General features: G+C 39.7%; 1 protein-coding gene across 8 annotated transcripts in view; it reads right to left on the reverse strand.

Moving 5' to 3' along the window:
- The window catches only part of bptf (bromodomain PHD finger transcription factor), an 82,899-nt gene that overhangs the window by 54,052 nt on the left and 11,917 nt on the right, over positions 1-16,930 (reverse strand). For all 8 annotated transcript variants that reach the window (XM_034190125.1, XM_034190127.1, XM_034190124.1 and 5 more), the window contains exons 3-6: positions 14,976-15,196; positions 9,490-9,636; positions 4,241-4,450; positions 3,613-3,695 (exon numbers count right to left, since the gene is read on the reverse strand). In XM_034190125.1, the coding sequence (XP_034046016.1) occupies positions 3,613-3,695; positions 4,241-4,450; positions 9,490-9,636; positions 14,976-15,196 (661 nt within the window). The remainder of the gene's footprint in view (positions 1-3,612; positions 3,696-4,240; positions 4,451-9,489; positions 9,637-14,975; positions 15,197-16,930) is intronic.

The following is a 16,930-nucleotide window of genomic DNA, read 5'->3' on the forward strand; positions in this document are numbered from 1 at the left end:
GTCAGGTTTCAGAATTCATCATAGTACAGAAACAGCATTACTGAAGGTTACAAATGATCTTCTTATGGCCTCAGACAGTGGACTCATCTCTGTGCTCGTCCTGTTAGACCTCAGTGCAGCTTTTGATACTGTTGACCATAAAATTTTATTACAGAGATTAGAGCATGCCATAGGTATTAAAGGCACTGTGCTGCAGTGGTTTGAATCATATTTATCTAATAGATTACAATTTGTTCATGTAAATGGGGAGTCTTCTTCACGGACTAAGGTTAATTATGGAGTTCCACAAGGTTCTGTGCTAGGACCAATTTTATTCACTTTATACATGCTTGCCTTAGGCAGTATTATTAGAAAGCATTGCTTAAATTTTCATTGTTACGCAGATGATACCCAGCTTTATCTATCCATGAAGCCAGAGGACACACACCAATTAGTTAAAATGCAGGAATGTCTTTCAGACATAAAGACATGGATGACCTCTAAATTCCTGCTTTTAAATTCAGATAAAACTGAAGTTATTGTACTTGGCCCCACAAATCTTAGAAACATGGTTTCTAACCAGATCCTTACTCTGGATGGCATTACCCTGACCTCCAGTAATACTGTGAGAAATCTTGGAGTCATTTTTGATCAGGATATGTCCTTCAATGCGCATATTAAGCAAATATGTAGGACTGCTTTTTTGCATTTGCGCGATATCTCTAAAATTAGAAAGGTCTTGTCTCAGAGTGATGCTGAGCTAATTCATGCATTTATTTCCTCTAGGCTGGACTATTGTAATTCATTATTATCAGGTTGTCCTAAAGTTCCCCGAAAAGCCTTCAGTTAATTCAAAATGCTGCAGCTAGAGTACTGACAGGAACTAGAAGGAGAGAGCATATTTCACCCATATTGGCTTCTCTTCATTGTTTCCCTGTTAATTCCAGAATAGAATTTAAAATTCTTCTTCTTACTTATAAGGTTTTGAATAATCAGGTCCCATCTTATCTTAGGGACCTCATAGTACCATATCACCCCAAGAGAGCGCTTCGCTCTCAGACTGCAGGCTTACTTGTAGTTGCTAGGATTTGTAAGAGCACAATGGGAGGCAGAGCCTTCAGCTTTCAGGCTCCTCTCCTGTGGAACCAGCTCCCAATTCGGATTAGGGAGACAGACACCCTCTCTACTTTTAAGCTTAAAACCTTCCTTTTTGAAAAAGCTCATAGTTTCAGGTGACCCTGAACCATCCTTTAGTTATGCTGCTATAGACTTAGACTGCTGGGGGGTTTCCCATGATGCACCCAGTGTTTCTTTTTATTCACCTCTTTTTGCTCTGTATGCACCACTCTGCTTTTAATCATTGGTGACTGATCTCTACTCTCTTCCACAGCATGTCTTTTTCCTGATTCTCTCCCCTCAGCCCCAACCAGTCCCAGCAGAAGACTGCCCCTCCCTGAGCCTGGTTCTGCTGGAGGTTTCTTACTGTTAAAAGGGAGTTTTCCTTCCCACTGTCGCCAAGTGCTTGCTCATAGGGGGTCGTTTTGACCGCTGGGGTTTTTCTGTAATTATTGTATGGCTTTTGCCTTACAATATAAAGCACCTTGGGGCAACTGTTTGTGATTTGGCGCTATATAAATAAAATTGATTTTGATTTGATTTGATTTGATACGGGGTTCCACAGTAGTATGGAACTATGCTTCCTTTCCTTTTAATTCATATTATTACCAATGGAACAGGTGTCTGCCTTACTACATCTACATTCTGGGTGTGTCAGTGAAGCACAGGGTTAGCTGCCAGCAACCATCTTAGCAATTTCTTTGCTTCCCTGTTGATTTACTACTGTTGAATTAATGCTTCAAGTGCAGTTGTTTCCGGCCAACTGATTCAGCTCTTTTTCTCTCTGTCCGAGGCATGACAGATCCTGGCTCTGCACACCAGGGTACCGGACTGACCTTGGGATAACATGCCTGTTGCACCACTGACCGGAGTTCGTGCCCTGCAGCCTACCAGTGCTTGATATGGACGCCTATGTATTAGAGACCCAAGATAGACTCTAGTTTCAATTAAGCACTCTGTTTTTGTTGCTCTTCTGTTTCTTCTGTTTGTACAGAATTTCTTGTACAATGTATAAAAACCTTGTAACTGTTAGAATGGCCTAAGCAGTAGGTCACCCTTCTGGGTCTGGTCTGCTTGAGGTTTCTTCCTCAGTATCACCAGAGGGAGTTTTTCCTTACCACCACTGTCGCCTGTGTGCTTGCTCAGAGTGGTTGGTAAGCTCAGACCTTATGTGTGTAAAGTGCCTTTAGGTAGCTTTGTTGTGCTTTGCACTATACAAATAAAATAAATGAATTGAATGTCCAGAAACAAATGATAGCAAGCTGACAGTTAGGATACCGTCTTCTTTGGGATTTGAATTCATTTAGTTTTTACTGTTAATCGAGTTTGTTTTTCCTACAAATGCAACACTTATAGATTGTATTCAGTAACCTACATATAGTACCAGTCAAAGGTTTGTACACACTTTCCCAAATGAATTGAACGGGAAAGTTTGTCCAAACTTTGTACATGCCATCTTGTCGGATGATTGCCTATCTCTAGTGGACGTATTGCAGTGGACTGCATATATGTAACATCACCACAATCACATCACTAACAGATTGGCATGTAAAAAGGTAATTTCCATCATACGCAGATTTAGTGTGAAGGAGAGTGAAAAATGATCATTTAAACCGGCAGAGAGGCAGTACTTGGTGCAGCCCGTTATTCTTCATGCTTATAAATCACAGTGATCGTGTTGGAGATCTGTGTTTAAAAAAGGCTTGTTAATTATTTTAAACTAAGGATGGTGTTAAGGAGCTTTTAAAAAGGTGAACCACTGGTCTGTAGAGTAACTACCTGTGCGGCCTGCTGGCTCTACTCAAGCAGAGAGAATGCACACTTAAACTCTGGTTTTGCTTATCACTGAAAATCCAATAGCTAATTACTTTTTAAGTACCTTGAATGAAACTGTCGGAAAACACAAGAAAATATGCAGAGGTTTTAAAATCCTTCTTACTGATCCTGGCCATCTAAAGGCTTCTCCTCTCTTCACACCGAGATTCTGTTTTCTCCCTGCTCCTTGTTTGAATTTTGGAGAATTGATGAAAATTATGGTCCACTTTTTTGTTGTGTCTTGTGGCATTCAAAAACAACACAGATAACCACCATGGTTGCATTATTGTAACGGTGCATGTAGCTCTTCCCCCAGTAATATGACACTGGTGTCAATTTGTAAATGCCACATGAGAATTATCTATACCAGTTTACCTATAAAGTACTTAAAAAATAAAATAAATAAACCGGTGGTCCCAACTACAGCCATATTAAAAATGTCTGAATACCTTTGCAAAAATAACAATAAAAAGAAGAAGAAACAGAAAGTTGAATAAACAAATAACTAGTACATCGGCAAGTTTGTGTGCAAATGTTACAGCATGACATTTGATTTTTTTTTGTACAATTACTGAATTTTTTTTTCATCATATTTCAAGAGCTTTGTCACAGAGATTTAACAGAATTCAATCTCCCCCCGCCGCCCCCAGTTTCCATTTAAAAAAAAACCCAAAAACAAAACAAAACAAGAATATACCTCACCTCTACACTGCCTTGGGATGTTTGATTATTAGAGTCTTGCCTGGGTTCTGTGGTTTTCTCACTCTTCATCCTTTCATACTCCTCTGTCACACAAGAAACAGATGACACCATCAGCAGAATTAATTAAAAGTTGATTAAACAGACAGCATGCAGAGAAAACCCAACACTGAAGTTATCCCATGGCAGATCCAGGGGTTGGGGGGTGGGTTGAAAATGTTGAACCCCCACCCCACCCCCACACTTGCCATTGAACACAGGTGTGAGGAAAAGGGAATGGCTGACTGATGAACAATTAGAATATTCCCCGTGTTTAAAATAACAATTGCGTATTAAAAACGATGACAAGAGAGTTACTATTTAGCTTCTCAGATTGCCTTAGAATGAAGGAAAAAAAACTAGATTTTTAATATTTTCCAGGGGGGCCTTTGGCATACCCAACCAAGTCTCACACATATACACACACACACACACACACACACACACACACACACACACACACACACACACACACACACACACACACACACACACACACACACACACACACACACACACACACACACACACACACACACACACACACACACACCTGACGCTAGAGCCACCCCATCAAGGGTATCATGCTTACCTGTCCCATCTTGGCTTGTAAAGGATGACTGAGACGACCTATCAGCCAGGTCAGGCTCCTCTGGTTTCCTAACAATGCCTGGTCTAGACTCTTGGCCACCGTCATTGATCATGTCTGGTAGAGGTGACCTTTCTTGTTGGCCTTGATTCTGTGTCTGGTCAGAGTGGATGTATTTGTCTTCACTGCTAGGCTCTGCTTTCATATCATTATCTGCAGAAATGTGGCAGGAAAACGGCACTAAGGAAAACTAAGAAAAGTGGGGGTTAAAAAAACTGATACAGCAAACTGACAAAGGCAACAACCTCTGGACAGCTCTATATTTAAATGGCTGTATGAGTAACAAAAATGAGAATGAGAGGAAAAATTAAGCCACACAATTTCTCAAATAACACAAACAGCCCAACCATCACCACTTCTATCCACTATGTCTCACCAACAAATCTCATTAGAGGCAAAACACTTGGCTGATATATTATTGCTAGACCCAGAAAACAAAACCTCTGCAGACACAAATAAGAACACAGATTCAGCACAAGCTGTGCACACGCTGCACTGCCAAACCAAGAGTCCTGCATATTTATGCATTCTTTGTTGTCGAGGTAGCAAATGGTTCTTCTTGGCAAAGAGCCTCCTTATCTCAGCCACAAGAATCCCCCAACCACCATGAATTCCCATAAACTGGAATGAGAATAAGGAGCTGGTTTTGACAGACATTTTGACAGCATGGTAGTTGCTGCCAGGGACGCTTTCCACCAAATTGAAAAAGTGATTTGAAGAGCATGAAACAATGCATAGCAAAAGACAGGACATTTAACCAGAAAATAAATAAATCATTGAGGTACCAAAACATGTGCTACGTGCAAAACCTGAGGCTTAAATTTGGAGCAAGCAGAGAGCTGATGAATGCCATAAACATGGTCTGCCACAACTTTAAGTCTCTCTGTAACAAATAAGTATTTCACATATAATAATAATTAGTTGTACAAGTTGTATTAGTTGTACAAGACAATGGCCAATGACATATCCTGATCAAAAATGACTCCAAGATTTCTCACAGTATTACTAGAGGTCAGGGTAATGCCATCCAGAGTAAGGATCTGGTTAGACACCATGTTTCTAAGATTTGTGAGGCCAAGTACAATAACTTCAGTTTTATCTGAGTTTAAAAGCAGGAAATTAGAGGTCATCCATGTCTTTATGTCTGTAAGACAATCCTGCAGTTTAGCTAATTGGTGTGTGTCCTCTGGCTTCATGGATAGATAAAGCTGGGTATCATCTGCTTAACAATGAAAATTTAAGCAATGCCGTCTAATAATACTGCCTAAGGGACGCATGTATAAAGTGAATAAAATTGGTCCTAGCACAGAACCTTGTGGAACTCCATAATTAACCTTAGTCTGTGAAGAAGATTCCCCATTTACATGAACAAATTGTAATCTATTAGATAAATATGATTCAAACCACCGCAGCACAGTGCCTTTAATACCTATGGCATGCTCTAATCTCTGTAATAAAATTTTATGGTCAACAGTATCAAAAGCAGCACTGAGTTCTAACAGAACAAGCACAGAGATGAGTCCACTGTCTGAGGCCATAAGAAGATCATTTGTAACCTTCACTAATGCTGTTTCTGTACTATGATGAAATCTAAAACCTGACTGAAACTCTTCAAATAGACCATTCCTCTGCAGATGATCAGTTAGCTGTTTTACAACTACCCTTTCAAGAGTCAGGGTGCTTGAGATGTTTTGTCCCATGCGGACATACCGCGGCCTGTTGTTTAAATAGTCCATGATCCAGGACACAAGGAGTGGCTCCACAGTCATTCCAATGAGCTTCTCCTACAGCAGGTGAGGCTGAATGGTATTAAAAGCACAGTAGAAATAAAAAAATAGCACCCTCACAGCGCAGCCTCCTTCATCCAGGTGTGAGAGGGTGCGATGGAGAAGGTAGCAAACAGCATCCTCCACCCCCACTCTCTCTCTGTATGCAAACTGCTGCTTCCCTGATGTTTAGCCTCTGCAGCTCCCTCCTCACCTGATGTTCTGTGATGTGAAGGAGAGCTGAAGGGGAGGGGCGATGGGAGTAATGGGAGATGTCTGTCCCTTACGATAACTTAATGGAGGGACTCCAGCAGCCTCTGGACCCCCCATAGGAAGGGATGTGAGAACTGGTCGTGGGGAGGACACAGTGATGGGCTGGTCAGTGCCAGCACTGGAAACAGGGAGAACAGGGGCATCACTGAACCTGTTGAAAAAAGCGTTCAGTTCAGCAGCTCTCTCTACACTCTCCCCAACCAAACCAGCCACCTTTTTGCACCCTGTTATTGTTTTCATTTCTTCCCACACTTCTCTGATGTTGTTTTCTCTCAGTTTCCCCTCAACCTTCTCCTTGTAGCTCATTTTAGCTGTCTTTAAACAGCCCTTCACTTCCTTCTGCACCCTTTTACCCTTTTCATCTCCTCCTTATCCTTTGTTTTGAACGCTCTCTTTTTCTTGTTCAAAACCCCCTTCACCTCCCTTGTGATCCAGGGTTTATTATTTGCAAAAGAGTTCACTGATTTGGTGGGCATAACAATGTCCATACAGAAGTTCACATAATCTGACAGACACTGACTAGCTCCTTCGATCTCCTCTCCACACTGTTCAAGCAGCGTGCACCAGTCAGTGCTGTCAAACCAGTCTCTGAGCTTTTCCTCCACCTCCGATGTCCATCTCCTCACAGGCCGCGTTGTTACGGGTTGCTTGACGGCGGACGTGTAATCAATGGCATTTATTGTCGAGCTCCATAGAGTGGGTGACCTAGTAGACTCCTGCCCCACTTGTGATGAGGAAGCACCAGCTGTATAATGTCCCACAAACCTGTGTGTTTAGAGTGAAGTCAGATGATATGTGCACTGGCTCAAGCACTGACAGCTGCGCACATGGCTTTGTTTGTCCCGATAGCCGCCAACCAGAAGCGCACGCCGCGCATGTGTACTGCTGATGCTGAGCTCATTTATATCACAGATTTTACTTGTTTAAATGATATCAGCGTTAAATTATTGCCATACCTGTATTCATCTTGTGTAATATTGGAAATAAAGGATGAGAAACTGACGAGGTAGAAAATTTGCTGAACGATGCTATGAGATTTGGCGTGGGAAGCAGTCAGGAAACTGTCTGGAACATCGAGACATTGTTGCGCATTTAGTTCCTTCACAAGAGCGTATGGCGAAATGCGATTACGCATGGAAAGTCGTCATCATTTTTCGACCAGTGAGAATGCGCGTTGAACTGTTGGCGGCCTCCTTCTCTGGTAAACAAACCACTTTATGCTGATCGATTTCAAATGAATTTGGGGGTTTTACGGCAAAATATTAGTTTGTCGATTTGAAGAAATAAAAAAATAATGTTCTGTCATTTCTTTCAGACGGCAAGAATTTACAAAAAGACAGAAAACCGTCCAAAGACGGCAAATAAGCGTCCTTGGATGTGGGGTGTACTGGGAGAAGCATGCTGCTGACGTATTTACCAGGCAGAAGGAGAAGAGAAAGGCCAAAGTGGAGGTTTTGGATGGTATAAGGAAGAACATGCAGGTGGTTGGTGTGACAAAAGAGATGTAGAGGACAGAGTGAGATGAAGATAGATCAAATGTGGTGCTGACCAAACAGCCAAGAAGGAAGACAACACCAGCACCCTCTGCTATATACACACTGATGACACTCAAAGTCCCCAGATCAAGAAGCATTATTACGTTTGCCAAATAAAAGATAATGTGATCCACCTGTTTGTGTACAGTACCACATAACTCAGGGTGCCAATTATGTGTTCACTCACATATCTGCACTGAAAATACACATGAAACATTTACATCCGGGCACTTCGTCTATATTTTGCCCGGTTAGGAGATGTCATGTCGCTGTCCATGAAGGGACATTCAGGTTTAATAGGCAGCACTGGGAATGTGAACTCTAGTTCTTAAATAGGGCTCTGTGGCTTTAACGTAACAAAATGTGGAAAGAGTGAAGCCATGTGAATGCTTTCCAATTGCACTGTAGTAAAAGCGTAGACTCCATTACCAGTTAAGGCAAGTGTGTATTTTACTACATGCGTTTCTCAAGTCTGAGATGCATCTGCAATCCCAAAAAATTAGACAAAATAGGGATCTGTCCTTCCACCTACTAGTTTTAACTGGATGTAGCATCCAGCACAGTAAAATAAATTCAACCACCTCAAATTGCAGCATTGCTAATAATGTCCAGACATTTTTTCTATCAGGTACCAAATAAGTTTAACTGCTCCTTATACCCAAAAAGACAAATGAACTGTGCTATAAAAACTGTTTATGGGTCTCAACAGCCAGCAATGACGAGCACACAGATTAGGACAGATGTACATGTAAAACATTAGGATGCATAGTCAACGATGAACAGAATGGCTACAGATTCGGCTCACACAGAAACACTGAACTAAACAGGTCTTTCTTGCACTACTCTGAGTACCTGTTCTTTCCTGCCTTGCTTTTCCTGCAATGGAGGGGACTCTCCACTCTCCAGGCTCATAAACTGGGTTGGCTGCCTTTTCTCATTTGGTTCCATAAATATCATTTGAGGCAACACTGTGTTGTTCGTTTTGAAACAGGATTAGGACCAAGCGTGCAGCTCTTGATGCAACAGAAGGAACTGTAGATACTGCAGAATGATAGACGTTACAGATGACGTATAAACTGACGTAGGAACATGTCCTAAAATTGCTAAAGTAACAATTCACTGTTCATTTGTGAGAACACTATTGCTTCTGTTAACAGCACCACTGTGTCTGCTATTTTAGAGTTTAGTTACAAACAAAAACAACAAAGAACAAGAGCAAGCAGAGATTTCTGATGTCCGTCAATCCATATCACCTCCAAAATTCAGTGAAGTCTTCCATGCCCTAATATCCATCTGTGGTGCAAATTTGGTGAGAATCAGTGGAGTAGTTTTTTTTTTTTTGTAATGCTTCAAAGCCTATATAAAGTGAAATCTTGATCCAGAATCCAGATCCCGATCACCTCCAAATTTTAATGGAGTCTTCCGTGGCTTAATATCTAACTGTGGTGAAAATTTTGTCAAAATCTGTGCAGTAATTTTGACGTAATCCTGCTGACAGACAGACAGACAAATAAATAAATGCAGATGATTTTATTACGTCCTTGGCGGACGTAATAATTTAGAGTGTGAGTGAGCCAGATTAACAATGCTTCCCATAAGATTTGCTCACTTAATTTACCTTGTGAAGAAGTGTCTTCCTTGTCTTTGTGTTCTCCATTGTTGAGCTCAGCAGAGTCCTCTGTTGTCTTATTGGTTTCCTGCTTTGACTCCTCTGCGTGGGTTTTTGCTTCCTTAAGCCTGACCTCGATGCGCCTCATGACCTCTTCTACAAACCAAAGGGAAGCAATGAGTTTTTTTAAATAAACCAATTGCATTATTGTGCAATATAACAGGACATGTGGTATAATGTGGTTCCAACATCCCATGTTACATGTAATTTAAGTGACAGCTTAAAAAAGTAAACTAGCGTGTTGCCTGTGAGGATCCACGGGCTCTAAATTTTCTCAAAACAATGGTCACATGTTGACGTAAACATCCTCTGGCCTGGAACGTGTTGTGCAATGTGAGTTCAGGCCAGCTGGGGAGAAGGGACAATCATGTAAGGGAATGGGTCTTTATGCGAGCACACCCTTAGATGTACTTTTTACAAATGCACACTAAATAAAATGTGCAAGAAAAGACCAGTCCTTTTGAATCATTGTAAATTTCAGCTTAATTTCAAAAGATGAACAATAAAAGTGGAAAGTGTGTAAATCTTGCTTTTTCATTTCAACTTCTACTTGTGTCCTTGTTCAATAAAAAATATAGCCCAGTTATAACTAACATTTATACGTACATTATAACTGTAATGTACTTTTGACAACCTTTATCCAAAAAACAAAACCATTTAAGTTTGCTAAAAATAAAATAAGCACTTAAGATCAATTAGGAGATCTAAGACTTTGTTCAGATTGCCAGCTCAATCCAGACTTACTTATATATGATTTCAAGATGATCTCACTGACTAACTGCCCACACTAACTGACTAACTGCCCACACTGTATACAGCAAGTGATGAGAACCAATTAAGTGTGTCCATTAGACAAACTACATGCAACTCTCATCCACATCAGTTAAATGATAAATGGACTGCATTTATATAGCGCTTTTCCATCTGCATCAGACGCTCAAAGCGCTTTACAATTATGCCTCACATTCAGGGTGCTGCCATACAAGGCGCTCACTACACACCGGGAGCAATAGGGGATTAAAGGCCTTGCCCAAGGGCCCTTAGTGATTTTCCAGTCAAGCAGGGATTTGAACCCACGATCTTCTGGACTCAAGCCCAACACCTTAACCACTAGACCATCACCTCCCCTAAATCAGTTGCTTTAGTATTGCAGTCACACATGCGTAAAGAGTCACATGACTGCTGTCTGCCCCACTCTGAAGTTCACACACTGCAGCACAGAACTGGTGCTCGTGGTGCTTGTGTATGCTAAAAAATGACAAAGCAGACAACAGGGAGGGACAGAAATGCTTTTCCAACAATCTGTTGTCATCATTTTCCTTCTGAGAAGTGCGTTCCTCCATGTCCCCATCCAATGAAAGTGAGAGGCACACAGTCATAATCCTACAAATGGTAGATTCACACCATTGGCTCCTCAGTCAAGCAGATACACCAAATTGTTAAGAAACTCATGTTTTGCGAGATAATTTTTTCAGTATTCACATTTTGCAATTCAGTTTGCGGATAATTCACAAACTGCATCTGATTCACATTTTGGGGGGGTTAACATATGGTTATGCGCTTTGGGTAAGCCCAAAGATATTCAGGTTACTACAAGATTGGAGTAAACGGTTGGCAAAATAGACCAGAAAATATTCACGTTTAATTAGGTAAAATTAAAGAATTTGGTTAATTGTTGATTAATTTAACTGTTGATTAATGAATTAATTATTTGTTGCAGCTTTTTAAATAATGACTTCATATTTTACTTTAAAAAGGTACAGGATTACATAAAACTGTGAGAACTTTAAATTACAACACTGCGCTTGTAGAACATAAACCTCCGCCAACATGAGTTTCCAATTCCACAATTTTTTACCTTCGAAAAGACTTTCAAGGTCAAAGTGCTGTTATAGATGTCTTTTCATAAGCTACAATACAAAATAGAGATCAAAAAGGCTTTTCAATGTCAAAATCAAATAACCACTAAATCCGCAATATGGCTCAGATGCACATCAAACTTAATCTATTCACTGAGAGTGCCAGTTTGCACCTCACTGTCACAAATGAGGGTGATTAAGGCACTTTTGATTGAGATATAATGCAAAATGTACACCAAATGGGCTTTTCAAATAATATTTCAATTAAAATATCCACAAAACCCACAATCTGGATGAAACTGTCAGGCAATAGTGAGTGCCAGTCTGCACCTCACTTTCAAATATGAGAGTGATTGAGGCATGTTTAATTAAGATATAATGTAAAATATACATTAAACAGGGTTTTCAATGTTAAATTTAAATGGCCACGAAATGTGTCATCTGGATCAGATCAGGATCAAACTTTGTCAGTCGATAAAGGATACCATTCTCAATTATGTGACAAATTCAATCTTTTTGACAGTTATGAATTTATGAAAAATCATTCAATGTTAAAGGATAGGTATTTTTTTCCACTTTTCCAAGATTTGTCCTGACTTTGAGCTTTGAACTGACCTTGAAAATTAAATCAGTTCTTGCCTATCAGGATATGAATCCTCTGCAAAAATTCATAACCATATATATGAAAAATTGTGAGTTACAGACTGTTCACAAACAGACAAACAAAGGGGTGAAAACAACCTCCACCCAACTTCGTTGGCAGAGATAAATGAAATTTTGTCAAAAATGGCTATAGTGAGATGCAGCCATCGTTAATCATTCTAAACCGCTTATTAGACATATGAAACAAATGAACAAATATTCTAAACAATATCTCAACTAAAAGCATCTGTCGCAACACCTGCACCAGACAATATTGTCACTACACAGTTGTTCAAGAAAGGTTAGGCTGTCTTTTCTTTTTAAAGAACAATACCTCACTCAACTGATGCTTTCTTAACAGCTCAAAAAGAAATGTATGGGCAACACGCTCATCTAGCAATAGCAGCCAGCTTAACAGATGGAAAAACACCACTACAGCCATAAATCACTTTAAGCGCATAAAGCCAGAAAAGACAAAAAGCACTGCAGTGGCTTTCAAAGAATTTTTTTTTTTCTTTTGCAATGCAGACTATTCTCTGTATCCAAAATACTACCAGAGGCAGCTGAATACATGATAGCATATAAAACAGAAATGCAAGCTGGTGTGATTGGTTATGAAAAATTTTAGTGTGAGGAGGGGCGACAAAACAGTTTCTTGCAGTCTGACAGAAAATGTTGATGAAACAGGCAACAGTATTTTTACACTGTTATCATCACATCAGAGTACTGCAGATAAGGGTAGGAACCCTTATGTAGAGCTCAGAAGTCCAAAAGAACCGTTTCAAAGCTGCACTCCACAATGCCACTGCTGTAGAGACATTTTCGATTTTGGGTTTAAAGTCAAATGACAGACAAAAGCCAGTGAGCTTTCACCTTCACTTTTGACACTGTGTGCTTCTTATCCTGTGTGTTGCTATACAATGCTGCTGGAACCTCAACTTCCCTGAAGGAGTCTTCCCAAGGAATCAATAAAGTTCTATCTGATCTAATCTGTATGTCCACAGTTTAGTCCCTTTATTTATTTAACAACTGTTTTTGTTGACTGCACCTGAGTGCATATTTGTTATATTTGACATTCACAATATTGTAAAAATAAGAATACTAATGAAAAAGTTCTAATGCCTCAATAATCTTAAGAATGAAAGGTTCATTACTCTGTGAAATGGTAAACTTTTGTCTTGGCTTCCATCACTAGTCTCCTTCTTGCAGTTTTTACCCGAGGCCATCAAATATGGCAATAGGGTATTGCGAAGGCTTTTCTTCTGTCCATCTATCTGTGCTTAGCATAAGTCCAGTCCTATTACTGCCAGACTCTTGCATCACATGCCACTGCACAAAACAGGACTTCACAGGGAACATTCTTGGGACACAGACCTTGGACAAGTTCAAAGATGGCTAACCTTAACACAATGCTCATACAGCTGAGGGTACTTTAGCATTGTTTATATTTATATCTATATCTTTATTCCATTTCAGGAAAAAGTGGAATGCAGGCTACCCTATAATAAAATTTCTAAGATTATTCCTGTAATCAAACCAAAAACAAATCTCTACAATATAATATAAATGAAATAAAACTATCAAAGCCACAATGACAGATTGTGTAACTACTGGCCCCCTTAATCATAATGCAAATCATCACATTTATAGATGGATACACAAACATTTCAAAGTCACTGAATATGCCTTGGGGTTCATTTACAGATGGACAGATGAACGGATAGACGAAAAGCCTTCGCAATATCCAATGGCAATATTTGATGGCGGCAGGGAAAAAAATTTTAAAAGCCCAAGAGGTTGAATACTTGTTACAGGCACTGTAATGTAACAGGTTCATGAATAAATACATCAAACAATTAAATAAACAAAATAAATAAAATGCAATGCTAAAATACCGTTGGACGTATGAGAATAAAATAGCAAACAATGGGAAGTTTTGACCTCTTCAAATGGGTCAAGGTTAGCCATCTTTGAACTTGTCCAAGGTCTGTGTCCCAAGAATGGTCCCTGTGAATTTGAAGACCCTGGCAGTAATAGGACTGGACTTATGCAGAGCACAGACAGATGAGCAGATGGACGCAAAGTCTTCGTAATACCCAATGGCCATATTTTGGCCTTGGGTAATGTAATCACAACAAAATAAATGAAATAGGGTTATTTCCACCTCAATTAGGAAAAAAAAACAAAAAACGATTTCACTATTTTTACACCCTCCATCCCACTTCCAGGTATTTCAGTTTGTCATACTAACTTTTACTTAGTCAATGAAGCATAGCTTCAGAAACAATAGACATGGCTGCTCTTTGCTCCAACCTCACAGTCACCAAACAAGCTAAAGCTAACAGGCTAAGCTTGGGTCTAATTAGGGATAGGTACCAAATTTGGTACCGACCAAATTCCATTGGTACTACCGAGTATCGGTTCATGTAAAATCAAACGGTACCATGTTTCTGTACTTAAACACAACAATATGCTTGAGAGAGTGGGAGAGTGGACAATTTTACATGCTGAACATGAATGCAGCACGCACAGCATAATGACATCAGACGCAGCAGCCGCTGGTTCATAAACAAAGCAGCATGGCTGACAGAAAGCCACTACTGCATGATCACCGTGTACTTCTTTGACAGAAGAAAAAATGTGTCTCCGGTAGTGATGTTGCTCTCCGGACATGACAACTTTGAAGCAGCGTATATCATGTCTACATAGAAAAACGTGAACGCAGACTTCTCTGATGGCCTAACTGCCCAGTGAAATATGCATTATCCCAAAGCCGCCAAAATACCATTGGATTGTCAGGCCAGTGCTAATATCTACTCCTGTGACAAGTACAAGAAAAATCATGACAAGTGCTGAAAAATATTTTGGAAAATCTTAACTGTATAGAGAATGAATGTTAACGTTAGGGGTGTGGGGAAAGTATAAATTGTGTACCGTTGACAGCTGTAAGGTAGGATTTATTGCTGCCGCAGGCTTTGTTGGTGAGGTCCTCTGTGATGCCCATGTGAGATTGCAGCTCTTCCTTCATCTCCTCCAGAGTAGCATGGAGGTCCATCTCCCAGTACTCTTTGTCCAGGCATTCCAGCAACTCTGCCAGCTGGGCCTTGGTGCTATAACACCAGATCTTTTTCTTCTCATGCTCCCCATCTTCCTCACTGAGAAATCAGAACAGGACAGGTTCTCAGATTTTACAAAATTGTCTCTTTGTGCACAATTACATTAGTTGTGATACAATTTCATTAAGCTATTGTTACTAAAAATATGTCATTCACATATCCATGTCTGCAATATAATTCAGTTTGAACAAAACACCATTTTACGCTAGACACAATGCATTTTGGGGCACTGACTATTAAATACCATTAATGTTAGCGGAGGACTAACTTCTAACTGAAGTTAAAGGGTCACTCAAAACCACAAAATCCTTAACACCTGGTTCTTGCAGCATCTCTGCACACATAAATGTAAAAGGTGCCATTTTAGACATAGGAGTAACAATCAGTGACAATTTCTGCCTCTCAATACAGACATCTTTTACATTATCTTTAGTCCACACAATGAATAACTGACAGTTTTGTTGCCACCGAGTTACATGTACATGACAAATATAAAAAAGTTTAAGTTCTAACCCAAATATCTCATTTAAACATTACTGCAATTTCAAATGCTGCATGTCAGTACGCAGAAAAGGCATGTAAAAAGTGGTGTATCACCGAGGAATTTAACCTATAATTTCTTATCATAGCACGTTCACTGAGTCAAATGGCGGTTGTGACTTTATGTCAGAGAAGCAGCATGATTGAAATAATTTAGGCACCGTGATGTCATTCCCTTCAATGAAGCCACTGGTATGTGGCAATGGGTCGGTCACTACAGCCACTGTGTAAAATGTAATGGTCTTTATTCACAGTAGCATTCTGTGATGAAAAAATGGGCACTGTGGTCAGTCTGAAAACAGCCAAGTTAACTTACAGCAAAAAATATTAAAATTTGACAAAGGCTTCCCAAAGTTTCAATCTTCAACCCATGTCTGCTATTAAGATGATACAGACCCTCCAGAAGCCAGGATTTCAGCAATTAAGTCAACAAAGAACTCAACCAATATACATATAAAGAGAGACAGACATTTCTCTATATACCTGCATATAGGGATAGATAAATTATAATATATATATATATATATATATACACACACATACATATACAGACTAGTGTTCAGAATAATAGTAGTGCTATGTGACTAAAAAGATTAATCCAGGTTTTGAGTATATTTTATTGTTACATGGGAAACAAGGTACCAGTAGATTCAGTATTCTCACAAATCCAACAAGACCAAGCATTCATGATATGCACACTCTTAAGGCTATGAAATTGGGCTATTAGTAAAAAAAAAAAAAAAAAAAAAAAAAAAAAAAAAAAAAGTAGAAAAGGGGGTGTTCACAATAATAGTAGCATCTGCTGTTGACGTTACAAACTCAAAACTGTTATGTTCAAAGTGCTTTTTTAGAAATCTTGTGAATCACTAAACTAGTATTTAGTTGTATAACCAGTTTTTCATGATTTCTTTACATCTGCAAGGTATTAATTTTGTTGGTTTGGAACCAAGATTTTGCTGGTTTACTAGTGTGCTTGGGGTCATTGTCTTGCTGAAACACCCATTTCAAGGGCATATCCTCTTCAGCATAAGGCAACATGACCTCTTCAAGTATTTTGACATATCCAAACTGATCCATGATACTTGGTATGCGATATATAGGCCCAACACCACAGTAGGAGAAACATGCCCATACCATGATGCTTGCACCACCATGCTTCACTGTCTTCACTGTGAACTGTGGCTTGAATTCAGAGTTTGGGGGTCGTCTCACAAACTGTCTGTGGCCCTTGGA

The sequence above is a fragment of the Thalassophryne amazonica genome, chromosome 16 (genome assembly GCF_902500255.1).
Source record: "Thalassophryne amazonica chromosome 16, fThaAma1.1, whole genome shotgun sequence".
Lineage (NCBI taxonomy): Eukaryota > Metazoa > Chordata > Actinopteri > Batrachoidiformes > Batrachoididae > Thalassophryne > Thalassophryne amazonica.